At 27.5% G+C, this 22,980-nt stretch overlaps 5 protein-coding genes across 5 annotated transcripts; 1 reads left to right on the top strand and 4 right to left on the bottom strand.

The window, feature by feature from the left end:
* Positions 1-402: 402 nt before the first annotated feature.
* On the bottom strand, positions 403-2,435 carry OCT59_009100 (Homospermidine synthase 1; the record flags this gene model as incomplete). Its single annotated transcript, XM_066133312.1, has 5 exons — positions 403-427; positions 500-750; positions 822-2,033; positions 2,138-2,364; positions 2,429-2,435. 5 exons carry the CDS (start codon positions 2,433-2,435, stop codon positions 403-405), a joined length of 1,722 nt encoding a protein of 573 aa, XP_065999762.1.
* Positions 2,436-4,110: 1,675 nt separating this feature from the next.
* OCT59_009099 (Homospermidine synthase 1) lies at positions 4,111-6,445 on the top strand (the record flags this gene model as incomplete). The annotated part of the gene is made up of 5 exons (XM_025323513.2): positions 4,111-4,371; positions 4,501-5,709; positions 5,799-5,892; positions 5,970-6,076; positions 6,160-6,445. 5 exons carry the CDS (start codon positions 4,111-4,113, stop codon positions 6,343-6,345), a joined length of 1,857 nt encoding a protein of 618 aa, XP_025177424.1. The 3' UTR covers positions 6,346-6,445.
* An 8,744-nt stretch (positions 6,446-15,189) lies between these two features.
* OCT59_009098 (uncharacterized protein) lies at positions 15,190-15,878 on the bottom strand (the record flags this gene model as incomplete). Its single annotated transcript, XM_066133311.1, has 2 exons — positions 15,190-15,733; positions 15,811-15,878. The coding sequence occupies 2 exons, from the start codon at positions 15,876-15,878 to the stop codon at positions 15,190-15,192; spliced, it is 612 nt and encodes a 203-aa protein (XP_065999761.1).
* Positions 15,879-18,304: 2,426 nt separating this feature from the next.
* On the bottom strand, positions 18,305-18,577 carry OCT59_009097 (uncharacterized protein; the record flags this gene model as incomplete). The annotated part of the gene is made up of 1 exon (XM_066133310.1): positions 18,305-18,577. One exon carries the CDS (start codon positions 18,575-18,577, stop codon positions 18,305-18,307), a length of 273 nt encoding a protein of 90 aa, XP_065999760.1.
* Positions 18,578-18,854: 277 nt separating this feature from the next.
* Positions 18,855-21,684, bottom strand: OCT59_009096 (uncharacterized protein; the record flags this gene model as incomplete). The annotated part of the gene is made up of 3 exons (XM_066133309.1): positions 18,855-20,653; positions 20,744-21,229; positions 21,306-21,684. The coding sequence occupies 3 exons, from the start codon at positions 21,682-21,684 to the stop codon at positions 18,855-18,857; spliced, it is 2,664 nt and encodes an 887-aa protein (XP_065999759.1).
* Positions 21,685-22,980: the final 1,296 nt, after the last annotated feature.

Below are 22,980 nucleotides of genomic sequence, written 5' to 3'. Positions count from 1 at the left end.
TTTTTGTATGTCCTGAAAACATCTCTATGAGTCCTTAAAATATCTGGATGGTTTAAGTTTTCAAAGCACCTTGCGTTTTTTATGACATTGATCTTCTTGCTGATGATTAACGATCTATCTTAGGAAGGAGGAATTTGAAGTTTTAATAATTTTAAAGGGTTTCAGGTAGCTTCTGCTTATTTTTGGTCCTTTTCATTATGTAAATGTAAATGACAAAATCAACTCATTCCATTTAGATATAAAGTTGTAATAATTTTCTTCCATTTGCGTAACATTGAAATTATTTCTAATGTATTATTACTAATTGATGAAAAAATAAACATATATAAAAATAACAAAATATATATATAGATAAAGTTCCCATCTTATTCGGTATTTATATATTGATAAAGATCACGCTCATCATAAAATCTTGATTCCGACTCTGCTAAGAAATTGGCAAATAATTTCGGTAAGGTTAACCTTACATTTTGATTGTATTTCTGGTTAAAAGACAAACCTTTTAATTGATTCAAGTGCACCAATTGTATCATCATTATCGGATTGATAATCATTTATCCATTTTTTAGAAAAAACTGGAAACAGGATTATTGATCCTATGCTACTTGACGCTAACTGACTAATTAATTTGTCACGGGCACTCAAAATAGTAGTCATTTGCTTTCTTTCTGATTCTTCCTTCGATAATCGTAGTTTGTTATTGATGGTAATCTTATTTGATTTACCAGTTGCTTTATCAACAGCAGAAACCTATAATTGATTAAATTTAAAATGAGACAATCAATTTAATAATATTATATAATACTTATATAAATACATACGTTTAAGTTACCGTTTACATCAATATCAAAGGTAACTTCAATTTGCGGAACTCCTCTTGGTTCTGGTAGAATACCAGTAAATTCAAATATTCCTATTAAATGGTTATCTATTGTTCGGATACATTCACCTTCATATACTTTTATTAACATATTAGACTGATTATCAGAATACGTGGAAAAAAATTTAGATCTCTTAGCAGGTATTGTGGTATTACGTTTAATAAGTGGTGTCATAATACCGCTAGCAGTTTCAATACCTAGAGATAAAGGGGTGACATCAAGTAAAAGTAAATTTTGAATTTTTTCGGGAGTATCACCAGATGAAAGCTTGGCAGCTTGTAATACATCACCGTATACTACGGCACCGTATACTGCGGCCTCATCAGGAATAGATTTATTTAGTTCTTTGTTATTAAAGAACTCAGATATTATCATTTGAATTTTGGGAATAATTGTTGAGCCACCAACCAGAACAATTTTATCAACGTGACTTTTGTCAATGTTAGCATCTCGAAGTACTTTCTCAACAGGTTCTATTATAGAACGGAACAGATCTTGATTCAATTCTTCAAATCTGGTACGTGTCAATGAGGTATAGAAATCAATACCATCGAAAAGAGAATCGATTTCAATAAAAGTTTGTGTTGAAGTTGAAAGTATTCGTTTTGCATGTTCACATGCCGATCTTAAACGACGGATAGCACGTGCATTGGATGAAATATCTTTGTTAAATTTACTTTTGAATTCTTGTACAAAATGATTTACAAGACGATTGTCAAAATCTTCACCACCGAGATGATTGTTACCAGCAACAGCTTTTACTTCAAAAATTTCATCATCAATAGTTATGAGAGAAACATTACAAGTACCACCGCCCAAATCAAAGATAAGAACATTTTGTTCTCTAGAAGTTTTCTTGTCCAACCCATAAGCAATAGCCGCTGCGGATGATGTATTTATGATACGAAATATATTCAAACCCGCAATCAAAACTGCATCCTTTATAGCTTGACGTTGAGAATCATTAAAATATACTGGCACTGTAATTACAGCATTTCTAATTTGTTTACCAAGGTAATCCTCTGCGGTTTCTTTCATTTTTTTCAATATCATGGATATAATTTCTTCGGGTGTGAAATCAGTCTTTTTACATTTGTAACGGACACTAATGTATGGTTTACCACTCTTGTTGATAACTTTGAATGGCCAATGCTAATATGTGTATTAAAGAAAGAACTTATTTAATCTTTTAAATGCTAAATTTTTTTGAGCGATGAATAGAGACGATTATTTATTGTTCTTTATAGAAGCCATACCTTCATATCAGATTGGACGTCCTGATCATTGAAATTACGACCAATGAGACGGTGAACATCGAAAACGGTATTATGAGGATTTATAACAGCTTTATTTTTGGCCACATCTCCAATAAGAATTTTCGTATCAGTGAAAGCGACATATGATGGTATTTTGGCAATAATTTTAACTCCGCCATTTTTCCAAACACCAACACAAGAGTATGAAGTCCCCAAGTCAATACCGACTATAAATTAACATATTAAAAATTTTGAAAAAAAGAATTATTTAGTCTAGGAATGTAAATATACCGCTCATCAAAATTTTTCTATCGAGTTTTAAGTAAATAAATGAATGTTTTTAGGAAATTTTAATAAAAAAATAATTTGGGAATAAGGCATTCCATTTTATAGGAAATAGAATGAGGAATTTCTTTTGTGCTACTTTCATCAATTAATCTATAATGAATCGTGTATTACACAACTATATTCTAAATGTTATTTGAATAGTTTATGATAGCGCAGTGTATATATTAACTGGAGGGTTGGCCTTGTTTAAGTATTTAACGTAGTTAAAGTCGTCATATTATGGTATTATGGTTAATCCAATCATAATGGTTACACAAAATTTAGTAGTGTGAGAAACTGTTACCAATTAACGCGTTACTTACAGTATAATCAATTGACTTAAAAGGTAAATACTAAATAGTACATTTCATAATGATGTTTTAATGAGAAAAATTTGAATGAATATAATTAACCCGAAAATTTATAATGACATAAATTTTCATCAAATAATTATGTAATAATTGATCGAAATTTCCTTAAAATTTTCGTTATTTAACGTAGTCACCGAAATTTCTGAATTTTTCATTTGTAAATCATAATGAAAATCGAAATTTTGCTTTTGAAAATTGTTCATTCTAATACGTTTCCGTTTAATTAAAAGAGATTCCGAAATAATAAATGACTTGATGATAATTTCAATTAAAGTTTCCTTTATATTGTAGTAATTTCTTGTTCATACATAATCACTTTTTTGCCTGTTAATTATGAATTCTAAGATAAAACTTTTCTTTGTAAACCTTTGTTTTGTGTATCTTATAAAATAAAATAATATTTTTCCACAAATTTAATGATGTGTTTCGGGTTTAAATCAGTACGGTCAGCTCTTTCTATAGCGAATTTTAATATAACGAATTTCACGATATAACGAATCTTTAGTGTGGTACGCATTTAAATCATATGAAAAAAAAATTGTTACACCGAATTTTACTAATGAATGCAGTATAACGTTGGACGAAGAAAAACTTCTAAATTCACAGATGTAAGTGACCCCCTTTTATAACGAATTTCTTTAAAACGAATTTTTTTTTTAATATAACAAAGATTTTTGCAAGATAAATTTTAATATAAAGGGCAGTTTGATGCTGGTTTTTATGGAATTTTTCTCAAATAAGCGATTTTACCATTTTAAATTCATTTTATCAAAAAGATGGATGATTTATGTTTTCTTTGCCTTCGTGAGAATGACGTTCTACAAATATTTTGATTTTCCTCTATTTTACTGCATTATTCCAAATTTTTCCGCTATAACGAATAATTCGTTATAGCATTTCTCATAACGAAGGCCTGATCGGCCCGGACGCCTACTTCGTTATATCGAGGGCCGACTGTATTCAGCATTGTGTTAACGAGAATATCAATAAGATATAGTTAATGTTGGTAAATTGTGAACATCTTGAAAACTGTATAACAACTGATTGAGTGTTTTAGTACTTTCTAATCATTTTTTTTTTTGTTATGTACAGTATATCTACCTAACTTAAGCTTGTTGGTTACAATTTCCCATGCTACTGTTTTTGTGTTATGTACTACCATTCAATTACTGCTTTTTTCACATGTTGCTGGAAATTCTTAATAAAATGCAACCTATTCCCTGAAATTTTTTTATTCAATTAAATATATTCATTTATAGAAAAAAAAAATCCCTAATGTATCGTAGAGCAATCGGTATTGATTTAGGAACGTCATACTGCTGTGTTGGTGTTTGGCAAAATGATAGAGTTGAAATTATTACAAATGACCAGGGTAATCGTACAACACCATCATATGTAGCTTTCACTGATACAGAGATTCTTATTGGAGAAGCGGCTAAAAATCAAGCTGTTATGAATCCACATAATACTGTATTTAGTGTTCATCGTCTCATTGGTCGTAATTTCAATGATCAGGACGTCCAATCTGATATGAAGGTATGTTCTATGGATAAAAAAAATGAAATTTTAATTCAAAAATGAAAAAAAAAATTTATTGCTTCTTAAAAATTGTGTTATAAAAACAATTAAGAAATCTTTTCAAAACAAAAATGTTAAATATATAAGTATTGGCCGTTCAAAGTCATCAACAAAAATGACAAACCATTTATTAACGTCGAATACAAAGGCGAAAAGAGAGATTTCACACCCGTAGAAATTTTATCCATGTTATTGGTTAAAATGAAAGAAACCGCAGAAGATTATCTTGGTATAACAGTTAAAAATACTGTAATTACAGTTCCAGCTTACTTTAACAAATCTCAACGTCAAGCTATAAAAGATGCTGGTTTGATTGCGGGTTTAAATGTACTTCGTATCATTACTGGACCAACTGCAGCGGCTATTGCTTACGGATTGGATAACAAAGCTCCTGGGGAACGAAATGTTCTTATCTTTGATTTGGGTGGTGGCACTTGTAACGTCTCTCTATTAATTATTAAAGATGGAATTTTTGAAGTATATTCTGTTGCTGGTGATACTCATCTTGGTGGTGAAGATTTTGACAATCGTCTTGTAAATCATTATATACAAGAATTCAAAAGCAAATTTAAGAAAGATATTTCTTCTAACATTCGCGCTATTCATCGTTTAAGAACGGCATGTGAACATGCAAAATGTATACTTTCAACATCAACACAAACTTCCATTGTAATTGATTCTCTTTACGAAGGTATTGACTTCTATACCTCTTTGACACGTACCAGATTTGAAGAATTGAATAAAGATCTGTTTCGTTCTGTCATGAAACATGTTGAGAAGGTAGTATTTCAGGACGATAGAATTTATAGAATTGACAAAAGTCAAGTCCATGAAATTATCTTGGTTGGTTGTTCAACGTATGTTCCCAAGATTCAAAGGATGATATCTATATTCTTTAATAACAAAAAACTAAACAAGTTTGTTAATCCTGCTGAAGCTGCAGCCTACGGTGCTGCCGTACAAGCTGCTATTTTATCTGGTGATACTTCTGAAAAGACTCAAGATCTACTTTTACTTGATGTCGCTCCTTTACCTCTGGGTATCGAAACTGCTGGTGGTGTTATGACACCAGTTATTAAACGTAATACTACAGTACCCATTAAGAAATCTGAAATTATATCTACAGATTTTGATAATCAGTCTAGTGTATCAATTAAAATATATGAAGGTGAAAGTACTCAAACAAGAGATAACAACTTTCTCGGAAAATTCGAATTATCTGGAATTTATTCAGCGCCAAAAGGTGTTCCACAAATTGAAGTTACCTTTGATATTGACTTAAATGACAACTTGAACGTTTGTATTCATGCAATATTTAGATATAAAGATAATTTTTTTTCTTTTTAATGTAAGTTTATTAAATTAACTTTCTTAATCAATTAAAGGTTTCTGCTGTTGATGAAACAACCGGAAGATCAAATAAGATTATTGTCACTAATGACAAAGAACGATTATCGAAGGAAGAAATCGAACGCATGGGTTTGAATCAATTTTCAATATTCACATTTTAATAATCATCCAGTAAATACTAAGTTTAATTATTTACATAATTACAGTTTGTGAAGCTGAAAAATATCATGTAGAAAGAAAACAATATGCACAAAAAATAGAAGCACAAAATTGCTTGGAATCTTATGCATACAAATTACTTGACGTAGTTAAAGTAAGTTACTCAGATTGTTGTTAAAGTCCTGTATACTTGATTAAGTGTATAACCTTACTTTTAAAAAATTAACTTGAATTTAGGATATTGATGATATAAAGTATAAACTTCACGATGCAGCACAAAAATCAATTACATGGCTTGAGAATAACCCAGAAGCAAGGAAGGATGAATATGAAAATGAACAAAAATTACTTGAAGAGAATACTGACCTAATAATAAATAAACTTTATAGCTTAAATATTTTCTCTAATTCAAATGTTTTATAAAGTTTTTATTAAATACAGAATAATAATATATATTTAGGTAAATAAATGATTGCTATATAAATAATTTTAAATTATTTTACATTTATAATTTTTATATTACAAACACTCAGCCTGGTGGTTTACTACAGTATCAAAAAAATTTTCTTTTTATAGTTTGTCGCATATGCATTGTTAAAATGAATTTCATCACAAAAATTTTGATACTCGTGCAATATTTTATGGAAAGCCACCATGGTCAAAAGTGCGTAGCAAAACATAGCGTGTACATGCTATATTTCACGGCGGGTTACCCCTGTTCTGTCTGTTAACATGCAATTTCAGGGGTAACCTGTTGCAAAAAATAGCGTTTAATTATGGAAAGCCGCCATGGTCAAAAGTGCGTAGCAAAACATAGCGTGTATACGCTATGTTTTGTAGTACGTATACGTTATATTTCACGGCGGGTTACCCCTGTTCTGTCTGTTTCAGGGGTAACCTGTTGCAAAAAATAGCGTTTAATACGCTATATTTCATAGCGTTATATACGTTATATGTTATGACGGGTACCCATTATAAGAAACGGCAGGTACCTGTTATAAGGAACGGCAGGTACCCGCTATAAGAAACGGTGGGTACCTGTTATAAGAAACGGCAGGTACCCGCTATAAGAAATGGCGGGTACCTGTTATAAGAAACGGTGGGTACCCATTATAAGAACTGGCAGTCAGCATATTAACTTTTGATAAACATCAATAATGATAATTATTTATTTAATGAAATTTTATTTGACAAATATTAAAATTTAAGTCACACATTTATGATTTTAAAGAAAAAAATCACCATATTTATTTTTATTGAAGTGTACAAATAAAATTAACAATAACAATAAATAAAAAAGATAAGTAAATTACAATGATCAAGGAGAAAGATGCTAATAAAAAAATGAAATAACAGTGGAGTAATGGAAAGTAATAGAAGATGAAAGGGAGTAAAAAAGAGTAAATGAGAAGTGATAGGAAACAAAAAGGAGAAATAGGACATAATGAGAGATGAAAAGGAGTGATAGTAGACGAAGAGGAGTGATGGGAGACGAAAAAGAGCGATAGGAGATGAAAGGAAGATGAAGAGAAGTAAAAATTTATTAAAATTGTAAATTTAATAAAAAATTTTCCAATAAATTTTCAATCAATTTTTTATAAAAAAAAAGATCTCTAATGAAATTCTTTATTAAAAAAAATTTTCAAGCCAAAATTCTCAATACACTTATTAAAAAAAACTATTTTCAATAAAATTTTCTATTAAGATTTCTAAACAAAATTCTCCATCAAAAAAATAAAAAAATTTTTCAACAAACAATTCTCTAATGAATTCTCAATCAAAAAAAATATCCCGATTAAAGAAAAATTCAAAGATTCTTACCACCTATTAAAAAAAATTCTCAAAAGAATTTCTATACCAAAAAAAAAACTCCTCCTATTAAAAAAAAAATCTTTACCGAAATTCTCTATCAAAAAAAATCTCCCTGTTAAAAAAATTTACACTAACGAAATTATCTATCAAAAAAAAATTCTATGATGAAATTTCTATCAAAAAAAAATATACTCAGCGAAATCTATTTAAGAAAATTCTTTAATAAAATTCTCTATCAAAAACAATCCCCCTATTAAAAAAAAATTCTCTAATAAAATTCTCCGTCAAAAAATACTTTCACTTATTAAAAAAATTCCCAAAAGAAATTCTTTATTAAGGAAAACTCCTTCAATTAAAAAAAAATTCATAACAAAATTCTCTATCAAAAAAAATTTCACTTGTTAAAAAATTTTCTAACGAAATTATCTATCAAAAAAAAAATCTTCTCTATTAAAAAAATTCTTCAAATAATTTTCTACAAACAAAAAAAAAATCTCAAATAATTCTCTATCAAAAAAATCTCTCCTGTTAAAAAAAATTGCTCCAACAAATTAAGTATATGTCAAAAAAAAAAAATCTTATTAAAAAAAATTCTCCAATGAAATTTCTATCAAATAAAAGTTTTTAACGAAATTATCCATCAAAAAAAAAAACTCAGAAATGTCCCTATCAATGAAAAAAATTTTCTAACGAAATTTTTTATCAAAAAAAATCTTCTTATTAAAAAAATTCCCAATGAAATTCTATCAAACAAAGCCTTTGCCTATATTAAAAATAAAAATTCTCTACAAAATTTGTTTATAAAAAAAAGCCAAGAAAAAAAAAAATTTTTTTAAAAAAAAATTAAATGGCGGGTACCCGATATGTGAAATAGCCACTATGTGAAGCGGCGGGTATCCGATATGTAAAGCGGCGGGTACCTGATATGTGAAGTGGCGGGTACCCGATTTGTGAAGCGGCGGGTACCTGATATGTGAAGCGGCGGGTATTCAATCCCTTGAAAATTTTAAAATTTGGTCCAAAATAAATTAATAAACCGTTATAATATAAAGCGTATACATGTTAAATTATGTAGTGTATACACGCTGTTTTTTATGGCGGGTTACCCCTGAAATTGACAGGTTAATCCAACAGAACAGGGGTAACTCGCCGTAAAAGATAACGTGTATACGCTATGTTTTGTAGCGTGTACACGCTATGTTTTGCTACGCACTTTTGACCACTACCACTTGCCATATTTAATACGCTATATTTCATTGTTATAAGAAATGGCGGGTACCTGCTATAAGAAACAGCGGGTACCCATTATAAGAAACGGCAAGTACCCGTTATAAGAACTGGTGGTACCTATTATATGAAATTATTGTAATTTTTACATTTACTTCATCAGGAAAATTTTTAGAGAATAAATATCAATATTTATCACTTCATATTAATAATTAAAAAATCTGCTAGTTATTTAACGATATTGATTATTATTAAAAATCCACATGTTAATTTTTGATAAATAACATTATGGATAATTATCAAATAAAATCAGTATATTAACTTTTGATAAACATCAATAATGATAATTATTTATTTATTTGCAAATATTAAAATTTAAGTCACACATTTACGATTTTAAAGAAAAAAATCACCATATTTATTTTTATTGAAGTGTACAAATAAAGAAACAATAACAATAAATAAAAAAGATAAGTAAATTACAATGATCAAGGAGAAAGATGCTAATAAAAAAATGAAATAACAATGGAGTAATGGAAAGTAATAGAAGATGAAAGGGAGTAAAAAAGAGAAATGATAAGTGATAGGAACCAAAAAGGAGAAATAGGACATAATGAGAGATGAAGAGGAGTGATGGGAGATGAAGAGGAGTGATGGGAGACGAAAAGGAGTGATGGTAGACGAAGAGGAGTGATGGGAGACGAAAAGGAGCGATGGGAGATGAAAGGAAGTGATGGGAAGATGAAGAGGAGTAAAAATTTATTAAAATTGTAAATTTAATAAAAAATTTTCCAATAAATTTTCAATCAATTTTTTATAAAAAAAAAGATCTCTAATAAAATTCTTTATTAAAAAAAAATTTCAAGCCAAAATTCTCGATACACTTATTAAAAAAAAACTATTTTCAATAAAATTTTCTATTAAGATTTCTGAACAAAATTCTCCATCAAAAAAATAAAAACATTTTTCAACAAACAATTCTCTAATGAAATTCTCAATCAAAAAAATATCACCGATTAAAGAAAAATTCAAAGATTCTTACCATCTATTAAAAAAATTCTCAAAAGAATTTCTATATCAAAAAAAAAAACTCCTCTCCTATTAAAAAAAAAATCTTTACCGAAATTCTCTATCAAAAAAAAATCTCCCCTGTTAAAAAAATTTACACTAACGAAATGATCTATCAAAAAAAAAAATTCTATGATGAAATTTCTATCAAAAAAAAAAAAATTCTCAGCGAAATCTATTAAAGAAAATTCTTTATGAAATTCTCTATCAAAAACAATCCCCCTATTAAAAAAAAATTCTCTAATAAAATTCTCCGTCAAAAAATACTTTCACCTATTAAAAAGAATTCCCAAAAGAAATTCTTTATCAAGGAAAACTCCCTCCTATTAAAAAAAAATTCTTAACGAAATTATCTATCAAAAAAAAATCTTCCCTATTAAAAAAATTCTTCAAATAATTTTCTACAAAAAAAAAAATTCTCAAATAATTCTCTATCAAAAAAATCTCTCCTGTTAAAAAAAATTGCTCCAACAAATTAAGTATATGTCAAAAAAAAAAAATCTTATTAAAAAAAAATTCTCCAATGAAATTTCTATCAAATAAAAGTTTTTAACGAAATTATCCATCAAAAAAAAAACTCAGAAATGTCCCTATCAATGAAAAAAATTTTCTAACGAAATTTTTTGTCAAAAAAAATCTTCTTATTAAAAAAATTCCCAAAGAAATTCTATCAAACAAAGCTTTTGCCTATATTAAAAATAAAAATTCTCTACAAAATTTGTTTATAAAAAAAAAGCCAATAAAAAAAAAAATTTTTTTTGAAATGGCGGGTACCCGATATGTGAAGTGGTAGGTACCCGGCGGGTACCTGATATGTAGAACGGCGGGTCTGATATTTGAAACAGCATCCCTTAATAATTTAAAAATAAATTAATAAACCGTTATAATATAAAGCGCATACACGTTAAATTATGTAGCGTATAAACATTACAAATGTATTATATATTGGAAGAGGGTGCTATTAACCATAATAAAGTGACTTAGGAGGTTACATGAGCAATGACTGATAGAACTTGGCCATTTGTTAGTTTTGGAATATAACATGGTGTTGAAGGTACACGTTGCTTTTTATGGCGGGTTACCCCTGAAATTGACAGGTTAACCCAACAGAACAGGGGTAACCCGCCGTGAAATATAACGTGTTCGCTACAAAACATAGCGTGTACACGTTATGTTTTGCTACGCACTTTTGACCACTACCGCTTGCCATAATATTTGTATTACCAAGCGTCTGTCCCAGCCCAAGTAACTCTAGTTGCTCCATTTATCACACAGATTTCACTAATTTTTAAATAATGTTTACAATAGTAATAACTACAAACTCCTTTATGAATCCTCTAATTTAAACAAAGTAAATATTTACTGATCATTAAAAAGTAATAAAATATTCTTTATTGTATCTAAAAAAAAACTAGTGATAAGACTAATAAGTCTAAACAGTCAGTAATTTTTTACCTTCAGCGAATCTTTTGCTGTTTCTGGCGCATTAAATAATAAATCATTTTCACCGCTCCTGGACATTAAATTATAAATCAACAAGCAATAACTTTTTGAACATAAATGGCAAATTGTGAATAGTTTGAAAACTATACAATAACAATTATTGATTTCTTGAATTTCGCGCTATATACGACCTTTTTATGCTTTTTAATGTTTTTTTTCTACTTATGTCAAATTAATATTACTAATCAATGTAACCAGTGCACGAATGTAACAATTTTCCATGCTGATTTTGTATTACAAACCATTTTAGAAATGATGTTTTCGGGGAGTAATGTCCTCCTTCCTGAATTTATTTTTTATTTAACTCTTTCTAGAATATTCATTATTTGTTTACAACATGGTAACAACGAAACAAAAAATAATTAATGGATGGTATATTTGCATTTTCGGACAAAAAGTACTTTTTTGTCAAAGATTCTAAAAACTTAACAAATTCTCCTATGTCAAAGTGATAGAAATTATTGCTAACGACACACGGTTATCTTAAATACATGAAGCTAGGAGTAGGTGAGTTCAGTGAGATCCATTGAATGTATAATCGATTTTCAGGTTTTCTGGAAACACTATCACGAAAAACAAATTAAAATAAATTCACAAACATTCTCATAATGAAAAGTAAATAAATAAATAAATAAATAAATATAAAAAACTACTTTCGTTTCTCAAGCCTTCAAGAAGTTTCAGAAGAACAAAAAAAAAGGTTCCATCAAATTTATGATATTCGAAAACATTAGATGGCAGAATTTTTGGCGGTACTTTTTTGATTTTATTACTTTTATGAAAGGTAAAAATATTTGCTAATATATTTATTCAATGTAAATTTTGCTTTCGTAATTACGTTATTGATAGTCAAAGAACAACCTTTGTTAAAATAAATAAATTTTTTAAATCTAGCTTTTTCAGAATAAATGATGTTTCTATTTATAAGGAGTAAATTAAGTATTGATTTCGGTTTATTACATAAATTTATAAACGATTTTTTTTTTTACGTGCATTTCTCTATACCAAGTATAGTTAGGGGACTGCCAGAAATGACGTCATTTCCTAAGGGGGAGGGGGGTTAAGACCATGATGATGTTACACATCTTCCATTTTTAGACACTTGTAGTTAATATAATTCTAGCCAGAATTATGTTTTAATTTTACATTTCCTAAAATGAATGATGACATGGGGAGGGGGGGGCAAAAATCCTAAAATTTAAATTACGTCATTTCTGGCCATCCCCTTAGTATCACTTATCGACATTCTATACGCTATATAAATAACATAATACTCAATATCTATGTTATCTTCAAATTCACGATAAATAAGATTTTAATAGTATCTTTTTTATTAATAAAATTTGTGTAAAGTTAAATTGTAATTCCTGCATTTAAATCTTGTACTGTACACTTAAATAAACTATTTTGTCGTTATAATAGCGATAGGGAATAAAAAAAAATTAATGAAAAAATAAAAATAAATCTTGTATTTAAGGTTCTTTTAAAGTCACAATTGGCGTATTATTTATTATGATTAAAGATTACATGACAAAAAGTGTTAGTGTTTCAGTTTCTTAGAAATTGACCTTATGACGTGATTTCGATAAAAGAGCTTCTTTTTAAAAAAAAACTAAAATATTGAATAGAAATTGAATTTAAGAAAGGTATGACTTGTTATTTTAGCTTGCGAATTTCATGTAAAAATTTGATTAAATCATTTGTTTTATACTTCTTAATATCGTCCATTAGTAGTTGTATGAAGAAGAATTATAACAAAAGAAGAGGATAAACAAAACCATCAGGAATTTTTTCCATATTGAATATTGTGGAAATCTGAAAATCTGAATAGTTCAAATACCCTGTAGTATTTTCGGCATAGATCCATAAAATTCGACGTAAGATATTTGGGAATGTATCATATTTCCGATGTGGAATTACATGAACCGATCTATCATGATGACATTACGTCCACAAAGTTAAATAAAAAAAGATTGTGAGTCATCATTAATCAAGCGTATTGTTTGTTTTCCTAATTTCCAATTACTTCTTTTTTTCCTTCATTTAAAAACGTTTTTTATTAAATTGATACAAAGAATTTCCATTCAATTACTGGTTTGGAATGAGATGTACAGTAAATCAAAAAACTTTTACGTGTTACAAATAATTTAATAAATTCCATATTCTATTTCCTTACCCAGTTTTTTCCTAAGAATATTCATTCATTTGTTTACTATACAATGGAAACGAAAGAAGAAAAAAAAAATAAATGAGTGAAAAAGCAGTCGGTATTGATTTAGTAACATCATATTCATGTGTTGGTGTTTGGCAAAATTATAGGGTTGAAATTATTGCCAATGATCATGGTAATCGTACACCATCATATGTCGCTTAAAAAAATTTTTATATATATAGTGCAAACATGGCATAGTGCCTTTATCTTTATTAAATTTATAAGAAACATTTACAATAAACAAAATGTACAATTAAAGAAATGATAGAAAAAATGAACTAACTAAAAATAAAGCTATATAGTCTCCTAAAAAGCTGTTATAGTAAAGTAAAAATCAAAAGATAATTATTAGTACATCACTTTCCAGATCATCCCCCGTGATATATTTCAAGCACAGTAGATGCAACTATGCTAATCAAACAACGAATTGTGCACCCATTATTAAAATCGATACCCAATCCTACAGAAACTGTTGTTATTTGATAGCACCGTTAGACGACCCATAAAACCTGAATAATGTTTTATATATATATATATATTATATTTAGAATTTCCAACATGTTCTAGAGTAGTGCGGGCCACAAACACAAATTAATGATTACCATATAGTCCCGAAAATAAGCACCCCTTACCAGAATTATAATGATTTTGGCCTACGTTATGATACTCTCGGCCTGCATTACGTGCAAAAAGGGGGGTGCTTATTTTTGGGACTATACGGTATTTATAATGTCGTTATAGTAATCAACTATGGTTACACGAATTCTATCACCAATTAGTAATTGCAGAAAAATTTGGCGTCTTAAAAAGTTTGCAATGGAAATGAAGATCAATTACTTCAGATTTAAAACTTTTCTTGAGGGTTTTCTTAGGGTTTCTTATAGGGAAAATACATGCTTCTGAAAGAATCCAGAATAAGATTTTAAATCATGCATTGTTTGTTTCTGGATTGATGAAAGAAAAAAATCACGAATTCATTTAGCATACAATTTATTCAAAAGTAAGTAACAAGTAAAATGGTATATTATAATAGAGAAGATGAAAAAGAAAAAAAGAGAGATCTGATTAAATGTAAAATTTGTAATAACAATAGGACGAACTTAGAAAAATTCACTTTAATTTGAAATATTTTTATGAGTTCTTGATTTTGGCTTGGATTCCTTTGGAATCGTTTTCTTTCAGAAAAGAAATCACCAAAATTTTAATTATTTTTGGTAATTATGTTATGATTATCATGTTAAAATAAAAAAAAGCTGATCATTTTAATAGAACTGCAATTTTGCAAAACTTTTAAATACAACTCAGTCATAAATAGAAATTACATATTATTTAAAAAAATAAATTCCTTTAAATTATTTTATTATTTATAAACCAAATAAAACACTTTTTGATATTGTACAAAAAAAAATTTGCATGGGAATGAAGTCCTTCACAAACTGCAAGTTCTAGTTTCTTTTTAATAATAATTCCATAATATTTTCTATTTGTTGATTAAGTTTATCCATTCGTTGATTAAGATTATCCATTTGTTGTTTAAGTCCAATGTTTTGTTTTGAAAGCTCTTCTTTCATTTGTTCTTTTTGTATCTCTAGTTTATTATCTTGTTCTTCCTTATTATCTTGTACTTCCTTATTATCTTGTTCTTTATTATTATCTTGTTCTTCCTTATTATCTTGTATTTTTTCATTATCTTGTACTTTTTCATTATCTTTTTCTTCCTTATTATCTTGTTCTACTCCAATATACTTTATAATACGTTCCATTTGTTGTTTAAGCTCAACATTTTGTTTTATAAGCTCTTCTTTAAGCTCAACATTTTGTTTTGTAAGCTGATCTATTTTCTTTTCTAGTTTATTATTATCATCATCAGAAAGTACCACTAACTTTCTCAATTCCTCACTGATAAATGGAGGATAATTAAACACAGTCTGTTCTTTATCAATTGCATTAATTAATTTACGAATCTCAGTAATAGGTATATCATAATAACTTAAAATAGTTAAATATGTTAATAAAATGTGTAAAAATAATATTAACAGATTATGTATAGTATAATTAATACTTACATCCAATCTGGAAACCATTTTTTGTTATTACGTTGCCATGGCAACATATAAAATAATTCAATCTCCATAATAATCTTTAAAAAGAAAGTAAAGCATTAGTTAGTAAAATAAAATTGACATAATCAATAATGTAAAAATTGTTACCTGTGCTTTTTGTAGTAAAAATTCTTCTTTTTTGTTAAAATCATCAATTGCTAAATTGAGTAGTCCAATAAATAAATTCATAAGGTAGATTACTGTGAAAAATGTAAAAGTAACCAATAAAATGGTCATAATAGAATGTTCACGATAAGTAAATGATGATAAAGATCCAGAATCACCTATAATTATATTAAAGTTATTAAAATTTTTTTTTTTTTAAAAAAAAAATGCTTTATAAATAAAAAAAATAGATTGTTACCAGTGAGAAGATTATATACTGCTAAAAGTGAAGTGGGAAACCAATTAAATAAATTTGTATTTGAATCAGGATCTTGAATTATTGTTGTAGTAGTTCCATCTGGATTAACAATATCATATTTAGCTGCAAGATTCTGTGGATCATTATCATCATTAATACTATTTGATCTTAAAACAATGAAAAATGCTTGAGCATATCCAAGTACTATAAAAAATAAGAGCACTAAAAATGGAAAAACTTTTTTTGCAACACCAATTATTATAGCAAAATAAATTCCAAATGATTCAAATACTCTAAAAAATAATAAAAATTTAAAACTCAATATTATAACAGATATCGCTGTAAGCCAATGTGGTTGACTTTTATTAATAAGCCAAAAAATGGATGCTATAATGGGTAAAAGATATGCTCCTACATCTATTGATGATTAAATCAAGTTAATTTTATTTTAAATGTAAGTAAATATAAGGTAATTAAATAAACATTATTATCCCCTGATCGACACCATTTACACGTTTATGCAAATATAGTTATACCTACTGGGTAGCAAATTTTATATGTATTTATTTATCCATTCTTAGGAGATTTTGCACTAAAATTAGCTACTATTTTATACTATTGATTATACTATTGATTATACTATTATTTATGCTACAATAACAAGTTATTTATTAAAATAACAAATTATAATAAAAATTATTCTTTTGTAATATTAATGGTAATATTAGCACATTTAATGAATTTAAGCTTAAAATTTTCAGCCAATTCTAAGTTTTTATCTTTACGTTTCAGAGGAATTGAAATATTTTGAATTTCAGAGAGTATTTTTCTTGAAGATGAGTGAAATTCATTATTAGAGTCAACTTTATTTATATTTTCTTCATCACTGTCTTCGTGCACATACCCTGCAATATTGTCGCTAACCTTTTCTGTATCCTATTAATATAATAAATATTATGTAAATTAAAAAAGAAATTATAAATATATTAGAAAAAGAAAAATACCTTGTGTACGCCTGGAAGTGTTAGTTTCGCAACTTCTAATTTTTGAATTTCATTTTGTGAACGATACCTAAAAATACAGTGTGATTATAAAAGTTAAATAAATAAAAAATTATTATGAATTGGAAAAATAAGATACTTACGAATTTAACCCTGCTAAAGATTTATGCAATGTTACATTCATAATAGCCTGAGGATCCAACCCTTCATAATTTAATTTTTGGGCAGTACGTTTTCGTAAGGAATGATTTATGACTCTTCTATTTGTATAATCAATACTAGTAATGGTGCAAATTTCTTTTAGCATTCTGGATAGTTTATCTCGACCCATATGCTGTGAAGAATACCACTTTCCCAGTTTAATATCTAATAGTATAGATTAATAAGCAATTAAAAATTAATTACATTAATAACATATCTCAATAAAAATAATATTACCTTCAGGATCTTTATTAACATGAAGAAAAAAATTTTTTTCGGCATTTTTTGGTCGTAAATTAAGATATTTTTTAATATCATAACATGCACCACATTCTTTAGATTCATCTGGAGGAATAATATGTGTAGGTGTTTGATTAGAGGTTGGTTGATGATAATAGCCCCCCTGATGGGTTTTATTATGAATTGTAATAATATCAAAGCCTCCATCATCACGTTCCTTAAAATGTTCAGCCATAAGATTATAATACGACCCTCCTCTTTGCGCTGTACAACATCCTACCCATAGAAAAACTCTTTTAAGTAATCCATCTGGCGTTTCATTTGACATGTTAGGATGCTCAAAGATCTTGACCATTTCATCATCTGTAAGAGCATCAGCACCATTATATTTACCATTGTTAATATCTTCAAGCTCAATCATTCTAGTATGTAATGTATCTCGAACTGCCCCAAATTCAAAGTCTTCATGTATGTTAAATGGCTCTTTATCTTTAAACAATTCTTGGTAACATCTATTTATGGCACAAATTCCATTGTATAGAGAATTTGCTTTATAATCCTTTTTTTCTCTTGTTTTAATAATTACAATAAATTCGCATAACAACATTGCAATAACCTTCTTATCATAAAGAGTTAATAAATCAATATCTGGTTATGTGTCATTCACAAATTCCTCAAATCTGGAGAACCATAATCTAGTATTTTTCTTGGTATTTTCAGGGTTTGCTTTAGTGACATATCTTTGTAGAGTTTTTAAAGAAGGACGTTCATATGATTCTTTGGGAATAGATGGCTTTGAAATTTCGTGTATATTAGAAATATTTACATTTTGCAAATGAGTAAAATTTTCTTTTAATTTATCTGTAACGTCAATATTATTTTTTGAGTGTAATAGTTCTGAAGCTTTTTTAAAATTTTGACTCATTTTTTAAAATGGAAAAATAGAAAATAGCGGGTGAAAGAAATTAGGATGCAACAATAAACTATATTTTATAATTACTGATTAACACGTGATATACTACAATAAAACAAATTTTTAATATTGTGTAAATGGCAGGGGATAAATCAATTATATCCTGGCTAATTGGAATAGTAAAATTTTACTTTAGAATCGGAACATGATCAGCCTATCGGCTGATCATTTATCCGATCCTAGTAAAATTTTACTTATTCCTAATTAGCCAGGATATAACTAATACATGTTACTTACCAAATAAATTCCATACATCATTGAAATAAGTTTTATAATTCCATAAACAACAACGAATCTCAAAAATTAAAAATATTGAGCCAAATATAATGGAAATTATAAAAAGCAATTTAAAATAAAAATCAGGGATAAACATTTGTTCTAAAGTAGAAGCTAATGAATAACAAACATAAAAAATTGTATAGAATAACCAGATCAGATAATAGTAAACTCTTCCAAAAGTTTTCCACTTAAAATCTATAATCGCAGCAAAATTCCACCAATTATAAAAGTTATTACTATCTAAATTACAAAATAGAATAGATTTTGGTTTATATAAAAATTCATTCCAAATACTATTACTTTTTGGTATCATCATGATTATTTTTAGTCCAGTGATTATATTTTTTAGTAATGTGATCATTTTTGATTTGATATCGTGATTTTTTTTGGCCTCACAGTTTTCATAGTTATTATTTTTGAAGTCATGGTTCTTATGATCATTATTCTCATTCTCATGATCATTATTTTGAGAATTATGATTCTCATCATCATTATTTTTGGTGTCATAGTTCTCATGATTATTATTTTCAATCTTATGATTCTCATGGTCATTATTTTCAGAGTTATTTTGGTATACACAAATTTGAGGAAATGGAACAATAAAACTGACTGTTTGAATTTCTTCTTTTATCCTTAAATACTGAATTAATCCATTATATAATTTTGAAATAAACTTAAAAATGATATTATTCATATTTGATTCTTTAATGTAAATATATATGTGTGAATGAAGTGAAGTATTTTTTGAATTTTCAATTCTATTACAATAAGGAGATAACATAATAGAAGTGCGTAAGATATATGTGATTATGTAATCAGGATAATAATCACACAATTCTGCTAAGTTTAAACTAATAACAGTCATGTAATTTTCAGAATAACCTTGATTTGATTCAATAATTTGTCTAACAGTATCATTGCATTTTTTTTTAATTGCTATTTTTAATATTTCAGCTTCAAATTTTGGTGATACAAATTTATCATTTATAACATCTTCAACTATTTGTTTTTTGAAAATCTCATCTGTAAATTTTGGTAATGGTATTGAGTGTTTTGAATCATCAAATTCATTTTTTAAAATTCTTCCAATAAGTGGTTTGTAGTGTTCATTAGTAAAATTATTATCATAAATTTCGCCACGCTCTTCTCTGAATTTTTCATAAATATCATTCCATTCATTATTATTCCAAAAGTATCGATGTCTGGTCCCATCTTCATTTATTGTATAAATATCGATTCCTTTCATATTAATTAGTACCAAATCTTGGTTATTTAGTAGTTTAAATGAGAGTATATAAGGAACAATAATACTGCCAACATGTCTAAAAAAAATTGCATTAACCTTTGAAGAAGAATAATTCTTAATCCGAATATTTTCATTAATTTCAACTTCATCTTCCTCACGTGGTACAACCTTTTTAATGTCCACTTGGTCAATGATTTCATTAAGCATACTTTGTATAATTTTAAAAATAGGTAAAGTATAAATATATAAGGTCTTGTTTAATAATTGTTGCAATTTGTTTTCATCAATTCCATCTGTGATACAAACATTACCATTTTCAATGAAAATTTTTCTATTTAATTTAGTTATCACACTTGTTTTTCTATTAAATCCATCAGAAATGACAATTTCATCATAAACTTGATAAGGATCTACAAGTTTACCACCACTATGTTCATGATAAATGAATAATCTTTCAGTATTTTTCAAAGTTATAAACTGCACAGCATACCCATTATCCTCATCTGCGAATAAATTATAATTAGAATATATGAATATATAAAAAAATCTATCATATAAAAGTGTACTATATGTATTGTAAAAGTAATACTCACTCTTATAAATCAACATTCCATTTTCCATTGAATATATATGTGCTACAACATTTGTCGCCAATAACGTTTGATTTTTATTCATTGTTATTTGTAACCCTGGAATCAGATAAGGAGTAAATTCGGGGTATTTTCTTTCTAAATTCATTGTCAATAAATCAAATTGAAGCATTCTACGTTCAGTACCATTAACAATTAGAAATAACTTTGTTTGATATATAGAACATCCTTCAACTTGACCATTTAAACTTTCGGGAATTTCTATATCAATAATTTGAGAATATTCCCAAGGAACTGTATTTTTTGGTTTATCTGTGAAATGGTACTTGTAAATTTTGTGATCTCCTGGTGATACTTGAATTAAATCACCATTAGGAAGGGATCCAATATAAGTATAACCAAAAGAAAAATTATATTTTTGATAAACTTGATGCTTCAGTTTAAGAAATCGATCACTACTAGTACGATCACCATTTAAATCAACCAACCCTACAATTACAATATAAATTATTAATTAAAACATAAAATTGAATCACTATTATTTTGAGTCAAAATAAATACCTACAATAATTATCTTCTATACTACGTAATAACAAGATTTTTTTACTTAGAGTTTGTAGTGAAAATAACTTGATTTGATCAACCTTAAAATAAACATCGGGTTGTTGTGGACCATTATTTTCAATGTTAACTGACCATCCAAGAACCGATCTATCTTCACTACTATAAGTAACAACATAACCATCTGAACCATATTCTTCATTGATGTATAGAGGAACTAAAATTTGACTAATTGATTTCCTATGTTTTTCAAAAGTATCATCTTTCGTTTCTGATGGAGTTTTTTCAATTTCTTCCCCATGTTCTTTCATATTATCAGAAATATCAATCTTCGTTTCTGATGCGGATGTATTATTTTGAGTTTCAACTTCTATTTTATCCATATTACGTGAATGAATTTTATTTATAAAAATTTATGAAAAATTTTTTTTTTTTGTCGCTCCTTTTATAAAAATTGACGAATTTATAAAATTTATTTATTTTATTAGAGACTGTGATATATTAGCTAATATTTTAGGGGGTGGGGAGTACACAACTTTTAAAAAAATATGATTGGTTGCACGTGACCAAAATATCTTACCTGTGGCACAAAAATATTAGCTAATATATGTCACTGCTGCACGCCAAGCAGATTAATTTTTTTTAACGATAAAGTTAACTTCATTTAATTGAAAAAAGTAAAAAATAATATTTCATCATGCATAATGTTTGGTACAAAATATTGCGCCAGAGAGAACTTGTCTTTGTTTTTGATTGTGCAGAATAAAATAGGTTAAAATCAAACAATTTAACATTTATTAATCTATGCCATTCAATTTTGTAACAATTTACGAGTTTTCTTCTATTATTACATGTTGAAATTTTATTTATTTATGTTCTAATGCATGAATAAGTTAAAAAAAAAAAAGATTTAAAGATTATCATAACAAATTGGGATTATTAAGACACTTAAAGAGCGTGAACAATGAAATAACAGTGAATATAAAAAAATATTAGTGGTTAAAATAATCATCTAATGTGTATGTGGGAATTTTATACCCATTTACAGCTAGCAGTTAATTCATTTGGATTATTTGGTTCCAATCTGCCAATCTGCCCAGAAAGCTATAAAAGGTTAACAAGGTCATATCAATCAGATATATATATACATATATCCTGACAATCATTTATTATTAAACGCCAATACTAGACCTCTTATGACTGACTCAATCCAACAGAATACACGCTTTTTTTTAAGGTTTGACTGTGTATCAAAAAGTTCAAATAATATGCCAAAAGCAGTCTACTCACATCTATTTGATCCAAGGAAGTCGATTTTCGTCATTAACATCACAATACACCCAAGAATCTACATCACCATACAGGTTATTTAATAAAACTGGTTAAAGCCACTTTGTACATTTGATATTTCACTAGCCTTGTTATAATACAATTTCTCCAAGGAATGAAAAAAATAAAGTGAAAGTTTATTCGTTTACAGTTTAATTAACGATCCCAATATACTATTCTAAAAAATATCATCAGCTTATATGATCTCATTTGTAATGGTTTTAGAACATAGAAATTCTAATATTTTCACTTCGAAAAGAATGTTACGTGTCCTTGTTGAATATTCCTGCTATGGAAAAGAGTGTACAAATCGAATAAAAAAATTCTAGAAGGAATTATTAGTCACGTTA

This window comes from Rhizophagus irregularis, chromosome 17 (genome assembly GCF_026210795.1).
Source record: "Rhizophagus irregularis chromosome 17, complete sequence".
Lineage (NCBI taxonomy): Eukaryota > Fungi > Glomeromycota > Glomeromycetes > Glomerales > Glomeraceae > Rhizophagus > Rhizophagus irregularis.
This window is presented reverse-complemented; position numbering and strand designations above follow the sequence as displayed.